This window comes from Sylvia atricapilla, chromosome 3 (genome assembly GCF_009819655.1).
Source record: "Sylvia atricapilla isolate bSylAtr1 chromosome 3, bSylAtr1.pri, whole genome shotgun sequence".
In the NCBI taxonomy this organism is placed as follows: domain Eukaryota; kingdom Metazoa; phylum Chordata; class Aves; order Passeriformes; family Sylviidae; genus Sylvia; species Sylvia atricapilla.
Genome location: NC_089142.1, coordinates 111,023,205 through 111,037,901, shown reverse-complemented (window position 1 = coordinate 111,037,901; position 14,697 = coordinate 111,023,205). Strand labels below are relative to the sequence as shown.

The 14,697-nt window shown below is 39.8% G+C and overlaps 1 protein-coding gene across 13 annotated transcripts in view; it reads right to left on the bottom strand.

The window, feature by feature from the left end:
• Positions 1-14,697, bottom strand: part of CCDC88A (coiled-coil domain containing 88A) — a 65,558-nt gene that overhangs the window by 17,515 nt on the left and 33,346 nt on the right. For 9 of the 13 annotated variants that reach the window (XM_066316596.1, XM_066316597.1, XM_066316600.1 and 6 more), the window contains exons 14-25: positions 14,074-14,211; positions 11,177-12,247; positions 10,636-10,763; positions 7,648-7,789; positions 6,859-7,035; positions 6,200-6,361; positions 3,116-3,393; positions 2,620-2,763; positions 1,909-2,095; positions 1,414-1,559; positions 672-764; positions 265-476 (exon numbers count right to left, since the gene is read on the bottom strand). In XM_066316596.1, coding sequence (XP_066172693.1) covers positions 265-476; positions 672-764; positions 1,414-1,559; positions 1,909-2,095; positions 2,620-2,763; positions 3,116-3,393; positions 6,200-6,361; positions 6,859-7,035; positions 7,648-7,789; positions 10,636-10,763; positions 11,177-12,247; positions 14,074-14,211 — 2,878 coding nt within the window. The remainder of the gene's footprint in view (positions 1-264; positions 477-671; positions 765-1,413; positions 1,560-1,908; positions 2,096-2,619; positions 2,764-3,115; positions 3,394-6,199; positions 6,362-6,858; positions 7,036-7,647; positions 7,790-10,635; positions 10,764-11,176; positions 12,248-14,073; positions 14,212-14,697) is intronic. The other 4 variants (XM_066316598.1, XM_066316601.1, XM_066316605.1 and 1 more) reach the window with 1 other exon arrangement.

Here is a 14,697-nt window from a genome sequence, read left to right as displayed (position 1 = left end):
CCTGATCCAGTATCAGTGCCTGCTTCATCCTACCCAGGCACTGTGAGTTATTTAAACACTTGCATTTTGTGATACCGGAATGCTCTAAACTAGTTGTGCCCAAACACTTTGGGGAGTTTGCAAGAAGTTCTGTCCTTAATAAATTAATTCAGGCTTCATTCCTACAGACTTAAAAATGATCTTTACAAATCCTCCACAACACGCAGTGTTTTCCAATGTTTAGCCAAGGTTTATTCATGGAATGAAGTGGTCTGCAGTACTCACTACTACTCTTTTTGGTGCCCAGGGTCTGCCCGTCCTCCAGGGAGTTGGAGCCCACAGAGGAGCTGTCCTGGCTGTCCTGGTGGGGCAGCTGCAGGAATCCCTCGCTGGACTCGGAGCGTGTGGGTGTCAGTGTCACCGACTTGAGGCGCTCACGGTTCCCATCCTTCTTCCTCATCAGCTTCCTCATCTTCAGGGTGATCCAGTTGCCCCTTCTGTCATCAACAACACAGTATATTCACTGCATTTATAACACATGGCTTGGGCCTGCAGAGTATCCTGACTTTAACACAAAACACAGACATGATTCTGAACCCGTGAATGTAATGGAATCTCGGTTTTCAGTAGGAACAGAACACGTCTACCATGTTTCAGAGCTGTGCTTTATTTTACGTTGTGTTCACCAGTACCTTCTTGGTGGAGATGGCTCATAAAATTTATACTGATCCATTATCTTCTCCTCCAGTTTCTCCTTCTGCCGCCTCAATTCATTTAGTTTGTCACTGCAAACAGAAATTAATGATAATTTATGTTATCATAAATTGATGCGTGGGCAGCACATTCCTCTGGGAATCTGTTATCTGAAAATTGTCACCTTTTGTGAGGAATTCTTACATAACACTTGTTTCTTATTGAGAAAGTAAGAGATACAGCAAACAATTAGCCTTAGGCTCAACTTCATGATATAAAATGGAATAAAATTCTGTTTGCCTTTTTTTACATGCTCCTCCTTTTTAAATAAAGCACTGCATCATTTAGATAAGCACATTTTCTCTTCTCTCAAGCCCACTAAAGAAATTTAAAAATTCATCTGCAATGTATGTACACTCATGTATGAATGTATCAATCTACAAATACAGTGATTACAAATCTGAAGTTTGCCTGTAGAAGAATGAGGAATAAATATTATTTTTATTCATCACTTCCATCATCAGAAATAAACACAGTTGCACTGATCCTTTAGAACTAAAAATACAATGTTCCTATTTTGAGTTATCTGCTTTACATCTATCATTGAAATTCTTATTTTAAAGAGAAACATTTCAGAAGCAGCACGTGTTAAATTCTATATATAAGAAGAAGATTTAAAAAAAATGCAGGTATTGTTGTCATGGCCCTAATCACAGTGATTTCCTTGTTTTCATAACTCACATGTACTGCCTTTGCTCTACATGGAAGAGATCCTTGCTTTCCATGTTCTGCTCCAGTAATGTCCTGTTCTGCAGCATTAACGTCTGGATTTGATCCAGCAGGTGTCTGTTTTCCTCCTCCAGGTTTCCTTTAAGTTGGCTGAGCAGCTGTTAGATGAAATTGCCCATGCATTTATATGAGAGTGTATTTTGCACAGATTATCAAGAAAATTTAGGCCTACAGAAGGATTTTGAGGGTCAAATCAAACTCAAAATTAAACCATAAATCAACTGATAAAAGCTTCTTTGAAGCTTTAAATAATTTAAACCAGTTTCCCTTATATAAGCCTGAAATTGTGTATTGCCCGTACAGCAGGCAAATTAATTAGTCTTTGGATCCACTTCATTATCTATGACTGACACGCCAGCACTTCACATGATTTTACGAACCTATACATACAATTATAAAAATATTCCAGTGATTCCATCCTTTATAAACAACAGAATTCCCACATACCTCACACTGATTATTTAGCTTTGTTGATGTAATATCCAATTGCTGGTACTGTTCTTTTAGTTTGGAAAACTCGGCTTCCAACCGTGTTTGTTCCAGCTTGGAATTGTTCAATGATGTTTTCAGATTCTTGTGGTCAGTTTGGAGCACTTCATTCTCCCTCAGGAGCTGGCTGTATGTGTGAGTGAGCCTGGGATGCAAAGACACCATCGAAGAGTGCTGGAATGAATTTGTTACCCACACTCCCTCTGAAATATGACATTTCCAACTACTCCATAAAATACACACACAAATTCCTTACTATCACATACTGTAAGTTATCCCAGCCTAATTTTCCTAGGAATGTGCTCTGCCTTTGAGCCAAGCACTGTTCTCTGTATATTTAAATACAAAGCAGCATCTCTACATCACATTTAGTTGTAAGATTTCCCTTTTCAGAATAAAAGAATCTTACAAAAGAGCCAGGGTTTCTTGCTGACACAAAACAGGAATGGCCTAAACTTTAAGAATTGTGCAGGTTACACATATCCATTCCTGGGCTTCCTTTGCTCCTCCTGGGCCTTGCCATGTCCCTTTGTCCCACATGCCCTCTCAGGATATGATGATTGTTTTTGTGGGATCATGAATATTTAGAATAGCAGCATCAGGTATGAAGAAATGTGAAGGAACACTTTCAGGCTGCACTGGCTCGTGCTCACATGCCAGAACTTTTACCTTTCATTCTCATCCTGAAGTTTTTTATATTCTGCTGCCACGGTTTCATGTTTCTCACTTTGCTGCAGCATTTTGTCTTGCTCTGTCTTGAGAACCTTCTCCAGTTCTTCCAGCTGCACTTTCTGTTTCAGCAGCTGATTGTATCTGCAGACAAAGACAATATTTACACTTCTTTACGTGGAACGCCGTAAAAAAAAAAAAAATAGGAATTTTGATGAAATGGCGTCTAAGTTGTAAATCTTTGCATCGTGTTCATCAGTACCTTCTTGGTGGAGATGGCTCACAAAATTTATACTGATCCATTATCTTCTCCTCCAGTTTCTCCTTCTGCCACCTCAATTCATTTAGTTTGAGGCGGCAGAAGGAGAAATTGATTTCAATTGATTTAAGCGATGATGATTTCAATTGATTTAAGCGATGATGATTTCATTCATTCTATCATTTTACTAGAGAGCAATCCCTGCTGAAGAGCAGACTTGTTTTCCTAAGCATTTACCTATCCTCCAAGTCCTTGTGCTCCACCTCCAGGTTTTTGTGCGCAGCCTTGAGGCTGCCGTGCCTGGCGATGAGGGACTCATACTCAGCAGCCTGGCGCTCGTGCAGCTGCTCCAGGCGCTCGTGGTCCTTGAGCAGGGCCTCGTAGAGCCCCTTCAGGTCCTCGTGCTCCTTCAGCACTCCCTCGTTCTCGTTCTCCAGGGCCGACTGCTGGATCAGCAGCTGCGCGTTCTGGTTCATCAGGGACGTGCTCTGCGAGTTCAGCGTGGAATTCTCCACCTGCAGCCAGGGAGGAACCCCATTGCACACATGCAGATAGGTTATGACTGGAAAACGTGATACAAAGAGAACCTCCCAAGGCCACTTGACTTGTTACCTAACAGGCCACTGCTGGCTACAGGAAATAGAACAAATCTGTTTTCTGCCTAGGTCAGCACCGAGTCACTTTCACCAGAAGCTCTGATCAAATACTCCCAGTTCTCTCCTTTGGATTACACCTGGAAGTTGCATCTGATCTACCTACAAATTCCTTGTATTCTTAAGAAGGCCACAAGTACTGACAGATGCTGTGATTTTAGTTATTTAAAAACGAAAAGGACAAACCCGTAAGAAATAATGTTTGAACCCCACTTGCTGCTGGACAGACGGACAGTAAAACAAAAACCTCTAGAAGTCTGGTTTTTACAGCAGAGGAAAAATAATTACAAGCTTAATCTTGAATGCAGAATCCCCATATGTTGTGCACTTTGGGTTATTTTACCTCCCACTTAAAAGATTTCTTGGGTTTAACCCTTCGTGACCTTCTGGTTCTTCCATTGACAACCTTCTCTTATATCCCAGGAGGGAGTTCCAATTCAAAACATTCCAAGAATATTTTTAGCAGAAAGCATCGAAGCATGTGATTAAATTGACAGGCATGGATTAAACTGTTATTTACCTTTCAACATCTGTTAAAATGTTATATTGCTGACATTTTATCGGGCCATTTTCCTCTAGCACCAAGATACCTTGGAGAAATAGATCACCAGTGATCCTAATAAAAGCCCAATCTGTGACATGACTAAATTAAAGGAACTTTCATACTGGCACAGAGACTTATTTTTTAAAAATTTCTGTACTGTCACCATAAAATCTTCATGGTATCCATGCATTCCTTCACAATGAGAGTTCCAACAGGAGCATCCATTTAACAGAGAGAGGGAGATAAATAACAGCACCTGGAAGGAACTACACATGTTCTCTTCTGTGCTCTTTTGTGGAACAGCACCAGTTCTCCAACAACTGTCCCAGAACAATATTAATGTATAGTAATACACTAAAGCCTTCAACATCAGACAATTTTAAAAAGTCCCAACCAAGCAACAACTTCACTTTTTGTGCCTCTGGAGAAATTCTTGGGTATCTTAAAGAATTGGTGCTTGCCACTTGACCTGTACCAGCTTCCTTCTCTTTCCTGCTCAAGAGACACAAACCACTAACTACTGAGCCTTCTAATACCCTTGGGGTATCTATTAAGGAAAAAAAATTCCATCTCTCACTCCAGTTCCCACTGTTACCAGGGAACAAATCCCTTCCTGCTGGAACTGCAGTGTTCTTTGTTACAGATGAGAAAGCTGAACCTTTCACTGGAGATGAAGTCATGTCTGATGCCATGGATGTGCTGGGAAACTTCCCAGGCTGAATCCTGAGTTTGGTTAAGTCAGAATTCCCAGTTCCCCTTGCAGACATCCCCTCCCTTGGCTGCTCCTTGTGGGTATCAGGAAAAAGAGAAGAATGAGCTGCCCAGGAACAGTTTGGAGAGTCCAGGTAGAGCAGCTCAGTCTGCACTTCAGATTTAGCCAGTAGTTCATCACTTTGATTTTCCTGAACGTATTTCAGCTTCCACTTGGATTTGCAGTTCATGGAGAATTGTCTTGCCACAGAGGAAAGGCCCGTGCTGCCAGGCATGAGGCAAAAAAGGAACTACACAGACATGCCTGGGTTTTTTTGAAGAAAGGAATTACAAAGTACACAGAGAGCTCTGAATTCCAGCAAACCCCTCTCAGCTGGTTAAGTGGGATATTCCCATGTCTTATCCACTGGTTTTTAACAACCAGAGGAGGCACAGGGTGTGCACCAATGTCCTGTTCGACTGGAGTGCTGTGCACTAATGACATTTCAATGTGGCAGCAGAAAGTGCATCCATGGGACAACAACGTTCTGCTTTTCAGGAAGAGCCAGGAGGAGACTCCAGGCATCCACCAAATGCACTATTTGTTTCATTTAAACAGTCCTTGACATCTTGATTCCATCAGGCCTCCCATCCTTTCTGACACTCTTTACTATTTCTGTTGCATTGTGGGATTTTTATCCCCTCCTGATGGAGTTTTGATTCTTAGAAGTCAAAAAAGCAATAAATCCATTAACAAGAATATTTTACATTTAAAGAAAAAATATACATATTTAATAACCCTATTAAACTGTAAGAGCAACGTCTGAATTTTGGCCAGAAGAGCTGCAAGACTCTAGGGACAACCATTTTTATCATTTCCATGGTCACACGTTAACTTTTTTACTGCCTCTCAATTATCTAAATTCAGGTCTTCAAATATTTATGTAGCTTTCCATTTTCTTTTGGCTTTTAAAAAAATCTTCTGTATTTAAGTATCTTGATTTTCCTCTTAGGTATGGCTTCACTTTTGTATTTTTAGATATTAATAAAAATGGATAAAATTTATTAGAATATGGTTGGACACACTTCTTCCCTGACCTAATTTAGATGTATAAATACAATAAAAAAACCCAAGGAATCTTGGAAGCCTGGATAAGAGAATCTACTCTACTTCAAAGTATAAAGTCAAGATTTTACACTGAACAAGGGATTAAAACTGATTTCTAAAAATGTAATTATCTACCAGCAAACAAACTACTACTTGACTACTGAGTGATTATTTTCACATCACCTTCTTTCTCATGAACTCTCTGGGAAGCCAAATGTCATTTTAAAACTAATGATCACCATGTATTTTAAGTTTTCCTTCAGAAAAAAAAAACCCAAACACTTTAATTTTTGCAATATTTGAAAAGCAAACTACGGCAGCGTTACCTGCAGCTTGGCATTCTGCATTTGCAGAGTTGTGTTTTGCTCCTGCAGGGACACAGTCTGTCTCTGCAGGGCCAGGATCTGGGCCTGCAGGTTGTTGTTCTGTGTCTCGAGCTGCTTGAGCTGCGTTTTCAGCGCCTGCTTCTCTGCCTGCAGCGTTGCGTTCTGGGGGTTAAAACCACACAAAACCCTGGCTCACAGCTGCTCCAGGAACTCCAAGATAAAACACAAGTGTTTTCCAGACCATGGAAAACAGCAGGATTGTGCAGAGATTTACAGGGTGGGACAAAACTGCAAAGACACTTTGGGGGGGATTTATCACAGGAAAAACAGGTAATGGATGTTGCATCTATGGAGAAGCAGGAGAGGAATCTCCAGGACTGGTGTAAATAGGGATTATATAACAGGGATTTGAGAGAGAACTGTGGATTTAAAAGGGCAAATTCAGGTTTTCACATTTGCTATTTAAATGCCTGTCAAGTGCTTCATGGCATCCCACAGAGCAGAATCCAGCTGCTACACACTCTGTATTTAATTCAGATTCTGCTTGAGTTGGACACGAGGTGATAAATTACAGTATCTTAACAGCACCCTCATTTGCATTCCTGGAACAGCTCACCCCAAATAATTACCAGCAGAATCATATTTAAAACATATCTTACATTCCTCTCCACCTCGATTAATCTATCTTTAACTTTCAACAATTCTCTAGTAGTCTCCTGATTTTCTTTTTCCCACTTATTGACAGATTGATTTTCTTCTCCACTTCTTGGGGGAGAATTCTGAACCATCTTTTCCTCTTCCTGTCTTTGCTTGAGAGCTTCATAGTTCTTCTTCACCTGGAATTATTTAGAACAACTTAGGTTAGGGTTTAGAATTTTCCTTTTTGTATGTCCAAATCTATTTATTACCTGACCATGCCTCCCCTCAAAGAACAGGATGTGCTGTTACTGTATTTGTAGATTTGGTTTTTTGTGTATGTTTGGGGGAGATGATGTACAAATTGTTTATGGATATGGACAGTTTAACACCAACAAATGGTAAACCTCTATTTTCTATTTTATTTCAGTGTTTTGAACTGTATCCCCGATACAGTTTATCATAAAATAATAAATATAAAATTTTTTATAATAAAATTCTACAACCAAGGTGACAGAATTTCCTTTTTTAACCTATCTACTCAGGCTGCTCAAGGTAGGCCAGAAAACCTAACTGGAAATGACATCCCAAATCAAATCAACTCCAGGTTATTATTTATCCAGCTGACATTTTCATGGCCATTGAATAAACTCAACAACCTTTCATGTGATTTTAACAAAGTCTTAAAAGCATTCACACCTTTGTCCTGATTTCTATTATCTGAATGATGCCAAATTTTTGCTATTTTACCCAAAAAGTGCAGAAGTAACAACAGCTCATTTAATATTATAGAAAAATGCCCTTCTCCATACTGTTTTCAGTTCCTGACGCAGTTGCTGGTTTAGATTTGTTGATTCTTCCAAACGAGCCTCCAGAGCAGCAATTTTTTCTTCTTTTATTTCCAGAGACTTCTTGAGTGTGGATTCTAATTTGGACTCCAAAAGCTTGTACCTACTGGCCAACAAAAAAGAGAAAAAAGAGTCTGTATTTCAAATAATTGCTTGAGATATTTCAATTCTAAAATGTTCTAGAACAGACTCATAGCTACATTCCAAAATCCCTGAGTGCTGTGGTCAAAAGCATGACGACACCTCAGCATCCAGAGCAAGTCCTATATCAAAAATAACCAGAAGATGGTTGTCAAAACTGTTTTTGACTCTTTCTTTCTTTTAAAACATGTTAGACCCAGAGAAGACTCATTCAGGCACAGCAGGGAGGTGCTGGGTTTCTCTCCAGCATTAGTGAGTGGTGCCTGCACTCCACTTCAGCAAATCCAGCAGGGACCTGAACTCAATTAGAATGTGAAGTATTTGGAGAGCAAGATTTCCTGCCAGCTCCAAAGGGGCGGACAGGGAAGGAGATGGAGCACAGGACTGTGCAGGTGCACACTCATTTGGTGCATCAATGTGCAAATTGCTCACTCAGCCCAGCTGCTGATATTTTAAGACTGTCGCCACCCTTGATGTGCAAAGCTTCCATTTTTAACCATATTCATAATATTGTAGGGCACCTAAAATTCCCCGAAAGGTCAATTAGAGAGAAAAGTGGTCAGATGAAACCGTATTGTTTAAAACTAGACATCCTTTATGGGTGTCTAGTTTTAAACACACTCATTAATCATATGTAAGCAGGTCAGTCTCTGTATGTGGCTCAGAACCTGGAGAACGCCCCACTCCTCCCCACAGCTGGATAAAATAAACTCCACCACTGACATCTCCCTTTCTAATCCTGGCTGCTGAAGGATCCATCAGTTTAGTGAGGGGAATAAACTGCAGGAGACTCCTGAACGGACAAAGGCATCAGATCCAGTCAGGAACTGGAGCAGAAGACCAATGGGAGAGAATTAATAAGCAGAAAGCTGTCCAGTAGCATCATGCAGCACGAGGAGAATCCGAGATTTTCAGATATGACAAGGAATTCCCAATGATTTATGGAATAGTAGGCAGCCTGTGACTAGCAGAATATACAGTATTTCACCTTCTTGAGCCAAAGTACAGATTTGGCTACAAGTAATTCCTGCTACTGAGAAACGACACAATTCTACAGAAAACAAAGGAGGAAAAACAGTAATAGCAGAGATCCCATACCCACTTACACTTTGAACAATGAAAGATGGTAAAAATTTTTTAATATAACTGCAAGTTGTATTAAAAATTTTTAATATAACTGTAAGTTATGGGTTATTTTGGATTCAAGAGTCAAAATCCACAGATCTGTTTGTCCAAGGACAGCAGACAAGAGAGAATGGAAAACACTTCAAAGTTAACTCATAAAACATGGCCAGTTCAGACCTCAGCAGAAAGACTCTGAGGTGCTACCAAAATAATTTCTTAAAAACTACAAGCAGCTCTTTCCAATCAGGAGGAGAAAAATGGTACATTTTTCATTTCCATCATCAAAATGACAGAGGCCAATGAAAAACTACACTGAGAAGTAATTTTATCCATAATCAACCCAGCTCTTCATAGCTTTGGTGAAAGAGCTGGTAATGACTCACCTATGTATTGTTATGTAAGGAAAGCAATCCAGGCATCTTTGAGATGAATGAAGAAGTTGAGAACAATGGAAAAGCAGGATATTTATTGGCAGAGAAAAATTTCAAACCAATCCTAGTTTTCACTCTGAAAACAAACATCACTCTTTCATGATCCTCCAGCTCTACATGGAGCTTGGGAAGAAGCTCAAGCCAGCAGCAGAGCCCAACTTCCTCTAACCTAGAACTTGATTAAATGTTGCTCAATCTGGGCTTCATCTAAGTTTAAGCCTCACCTTGGATCAAGGACTGGTGGTTTTTTGTTGGGTCTCTCTATCTAAGGACACATCAAATGCTTATCAGGTGCTGTATGTGGCACAGAAATGCTTAAATCAGAAGAAATCCAACCAGTTCAAGTTCTGAGAACTTCTCCTGAACTCATCTAGGAGCTGAGAAAGGCAGGTGAAAGCCACCAGCAGAAACCAAGAGGGGTAACACATTCACCCACAGGACCCTGGCACCACCCCTGGGACTGAGCACTGGGAAAGGGAAGCTGGATTCGAACCCAAAGTATTATTTGGGTTCCTTTGGACACAGAAGACCCCAGATCCATGTCCAGGGTCACAACAATCAGTTGCAGTAACAGATCAAGACAGCAGAACTGCACTGGGAAGCAAAGTCTGGCCAGAAGCCCACACTGTCTGCTCTGCCCCTGTCACCAATTCTCCCTAAATCCCTGCAGGATAAAGCAGTGGAGGAAAATGCAGCAGAGGAAACAGACATTAGGGCAGCAGCTGCTTTCCAGCAGCAGGATGGAGGAGTGATGGAGCCACCACCAAGTTCTAGAGACACTCAAGCACTGGATACTTGCCAGCCAGGGGAAGTGGGAATGCAGCTTCCTTTAGCATGGAACAATTAGAAGGAAATGCTTGCAAGGAAAGAGTGAGACACTTCAAGGTAATCACAATCTGATAAAAAGCATTTGTGACAGATAGGCAGACAAAAAGGAAAAAACCCTACTCTGAGCTAATCATCTTTTACTGCTACTGTTGCTGCTGCTGACTAAAGCATAAAGCATTTTAATTATAATTAACTGCATCTCCTGACATACTTCAATGAGTCTCTTAGCAACAAAAAGTGGCAACTCACTGTCACAGTCAGCTGAATGTGAAAGCACATCAACTAATTAATTTCCAAAAATATTGAGCTCCTTTTTTGGGTCTGTGAGCGTGCCCTAAAAATCTAAGGGTACGCACAGAACCAGTCTGCAAAACCACTTTATGAATATAAAAGATCCTCATTTGTCATGGAGGCCTGTCCTTCTCACCTGTCATCACTGCTCTGCTCGTTGTGCAGGAGACGCTCCTTGTTCAAGCCAATTTTTTCAAGCTCGTGGGCCAGCTTTTCTAGATCATTGTTCATCTGTTGAGTCTTCAACTTCTCATTCACCAAGTCCTTGCACAGAAAAAACGACAGTCAGTATTTTCAGCAAAATAAAATAAAATAGTGTAATCTCAGTCCTAGGAGTGCTGAGACAAGGGTGTTTTATCACTACATGACTGGAATAATTCTTCTTCCAGTTGTCAGCCTTCAGCTGTATCAGACCTTATACTGTAACTAAAACAGGCTCTCTCCCTTTCCCTTCAGAATTTCCCTTTAAATTTGATCTGGAACATAGACAGTGAAGGGGAAACATTCCAGCAATATGATATTCTTCCTTCCCATTACTATGATTATAGAAATTTTGATTACCTAATGCATAAAGATGTTAATAGTAGACAGATTAAAGCAGAAAAAAAGAAACCCAGATACAATTTCTGTATATGATACACATATCATGATGGGAATGGAAACTCCTCTGTGTTTACCTCTCTCAAGGTGACCAGGGTTTTCTTATCAATGGTAGCTCTTTTCACCAGTTCTTTGTTTTCCTTCTCCAGTTCTTTCAGGCGCAGACAAGACTCTTTATATACAACGATTTCTTTAAAGAGAGATTTGTTTTCCCTTTCCAGATTACTGATTTTGACGTTATTTTCTTCTAAGGTACTATCTTTAATTTCCGCTTGCTGTCGAAGCCTTTTATTTTCCTTTTCCAGCTGTTTCTTATCCTTTTCCAGTTGAGAAGTCTCTTGTTCTAACAACTTATTCTCCTTTTCCAACTGTTCCAGGCGCTTACTGGAGATTTTTAACTCTTCCAAGTTCTTTTGCAGGGTCTGATTTTCAGTCTCTAAATCTTGTAATTCGCTCTCTAATTGCTGAATCTTCTTATTGCTGTTTTCCAGAGCTTTCTGTAGCCTTTGGTTTTCTATGTCCAGGCCTTGGTAACTGACTTCCAAGCGTTCAGTCTTCTTAAAAGAGGCTTTCATCAGTTCAAGGCTTTTTTTGAGCTGCTCCTTTTCACTCTCCAGCTCCTTATTTTCTAACTGTAACTGTGCCACTTTAATGCTTGTACACTTCAAGGATTCAATTGTCCTCCGTAACTCTAAATTTTCTTCGTCGAGTTGGGAATTCTCCTTTTCTAAGGATTCTAATTGAAAAGTGAGGTTTTTCAGGCTATCCAAGGTTTTTTTCAGCTTCCTGTTCTCTGTCTCCAGGTCAGAGTTCTCTTGTTCTAAGGCCTCGATCTTTTCACAAGTGATTTTCAGGTTGGTGATTTTCTTCTGTAATAACTCATTTTCCTTCTCCAGATGATGCAGCTCGTTCTCTAATTCTTCTGCCCTCTCCCCTTTCTCTTTGTAGTGTTCCAGTTCTTTCCTGACTTGTTTTTTTTCAAATTCAATCTTATTTAACTTACTGCTGGTCTCTTTGATAGACTCATGAAGGATTTTATTTTCCTTTTCAATTTCTTTCATTCTCGCCTCAGCACTGATTTGTGAGCGCTGCCTCAGAGAAGACACAGTTTGATTCAAGTGTTCATTTTCTTGTTCTAAGAGCTTAATCTAATTTGGATAGAAAAATGGTAAGGTGATAAACAACGTGCCAACAAGGAATTGCTTTCATACAGAACCTAAAAGATACTCATCATATCAAATTTATCTTTTATTTTAAGTTAAAGCAAATCTCTTACTCTGCTAATATTTATGTGAAGAATTACAAACATTATTTCAAATTTGACTACAAAGTAAATCTTCAGATTTCTTCCTCTTGAATATTAATAGATAAACCTAAACCCAAAACCAATAAAGCACAAATCAAAGTAAAGCTTTACCTACTTGCTAGCATATTTAATTTTCATTTGTGTTTACCCTAGTTTAGATTGGTTATTCTTACACTCCGTGATTTCCAGAGCTGTGTGTCCATGAAGAACAGGACTGCAGCAAGTTCTACACCAACCTGAGATGGAGAGAGGTGTGGGAGCCACAAAAATCTCTTGACTTTTTAGGTTGCTCCAAGTCATTTGGAATTGTTTGGGCATGTAACACTAGACAGCAAAATCCAGCAAAACTGTTTGGATCAATATTTAAGTGTACACTAATAACCCAGTGTAAGGGATGTTTCAACAATAAACTGTTTGGGAGAAAAGCAAAAGTGCTGCTTGCAATGAAAAACAGACTGAGAAAATTATAGGCTGTTCTTCCATAGTGAAATCTGAATGGAACTACTAATTACAGATGCACAGCTCTGCTCCAGCAATGGAAAACTGCTCTGGAATATTCACCAGAAATTCATTAACAGGTGCCTAAAACCACAGCTTGGGAGCACCTGGCATGGCACTGAATTACTGTCCATGATTTCTGTGCCTATAAATCACAACTCTACAAAAAATCCTGATAAATGCCTCCATGATTTTGCATGAGATCAAATGAACCTCCTACAGTTAACTCCAGTAAGTGTCAGCACAGGATTTTTGAAGTGATATGGAAGATGCTGTTGACCCATCAGCCCTTAAGTGTATTATTTTTAAGCAGAAATAGTCCCACTGAAATATCAGTCTTAAAACAAGATACATATCTTTAAATGAAAGTAAACCTTCCAAGCTTTTTTTTTCCCCTCCTTTTTTTTTTTTTTCCCTTCTAGAATTTCATTTACTGATTAAACGAGGCCTTTAAAAATATTCAGCTTTTTTTTTGAAATATGATATTCTGCATTTCAAAATACTGTACTTTAAAGTAGACTAAATGGCCATGTCATCAGGAGGTATAAACAGAATTTGCAACTGCCAGAATCAGAACAGCCAGTTCTCATTCTGAAGGACTCAATTCCTAAATCTGGACTTTCAGAACTCGTTTTTTCTGGTGGCTGCTCTGCTGACACCTCAGAAGGTGCCAGTGTCCACCAGGCACAGGTACACCTTTTACAGAGATTCAGGTGCCAGTTCCTGGCAGTCACAGCAGGAACCCATCCCAGCACAGGGGAGAATTATGGACCTGAGGCTGCTGGAATTCCCATTATATTCCAACATTAGTCCATGCACTGCCAACTGCCTGGGACCTGTTCTCCTCCTCTGAGAGGTGTCTGGCCTTCCTCCAAAGTCCCATATTTTCACTTCTGGAGGAGTAACACTCTCCAAGCAACTCCAGCAGATGCCCACAGAAGCCCCAGGAGCATTACAAGTACCACAAAGCTCTAAACCCACTAGGAAAGCCCCAGCCAGAAATGAGTCACGTCTCTCACTGGCTGCAGCTCTCAGCAAACTCTGTTTTCCTGCAGGAACCTCCTTTTGGCAAATCCACTGCATTTACAATCCCTTTATGTCTGTAAAATCCTACAAAAGGAGACCAGCAAAGCACAAAGCAACATTAAAACTTTCAGTTCTGCTACTCACTTGTCGCTCAGAGTTCTCTCGAAGTGCTTCAAGTGTCTTTTCAAGCTGTGCTTTTTCTTTCATCAAATCTTTGCTCTGATTTTGACTGTTCTGAAGACTTTGTTTCTCTTGGCTAATTTCATTCTCCAGCTCTTCAAGCTGGGAAGAGAAACAAAAGTTTAAAAATGTACTTAAAAATTACAGTCTTAGCTGTGTTGAAGGCACCCTTATAGAAATGAATAAAGAAGCTTGAGAGAAAGAATAAGCTAGAGTTTTCTAATCTTTCATTGAAACATTAATTTCTTCTGGGAATACATTTTCTCCCTGGCTCAGAACACTGTATCTATAAAGTACTTTAGTGTAAAAAAAAGGTCAGATTTTCTCAGGCTCTGGATGCCTCAAGCATCTTCTTTTTCCTCTCAAAATCCCATTTTAGTGAGATTCATACTGCTTTTCCAAGACCCTTTTAACTTAGGAAGTTTGAATACTGTTTGATCTTACCTAACTATTTCAAGAGATAATTAAGATGATTCCTTGGGAATTAAATGTATGGGTTTGTTTTGTCAAATGATTCCAACTTGCAGAGAGCAAAACTATTTAAAATTTAAAACACTCAATCACGATTTCTCTGTCACATTTAAGTGG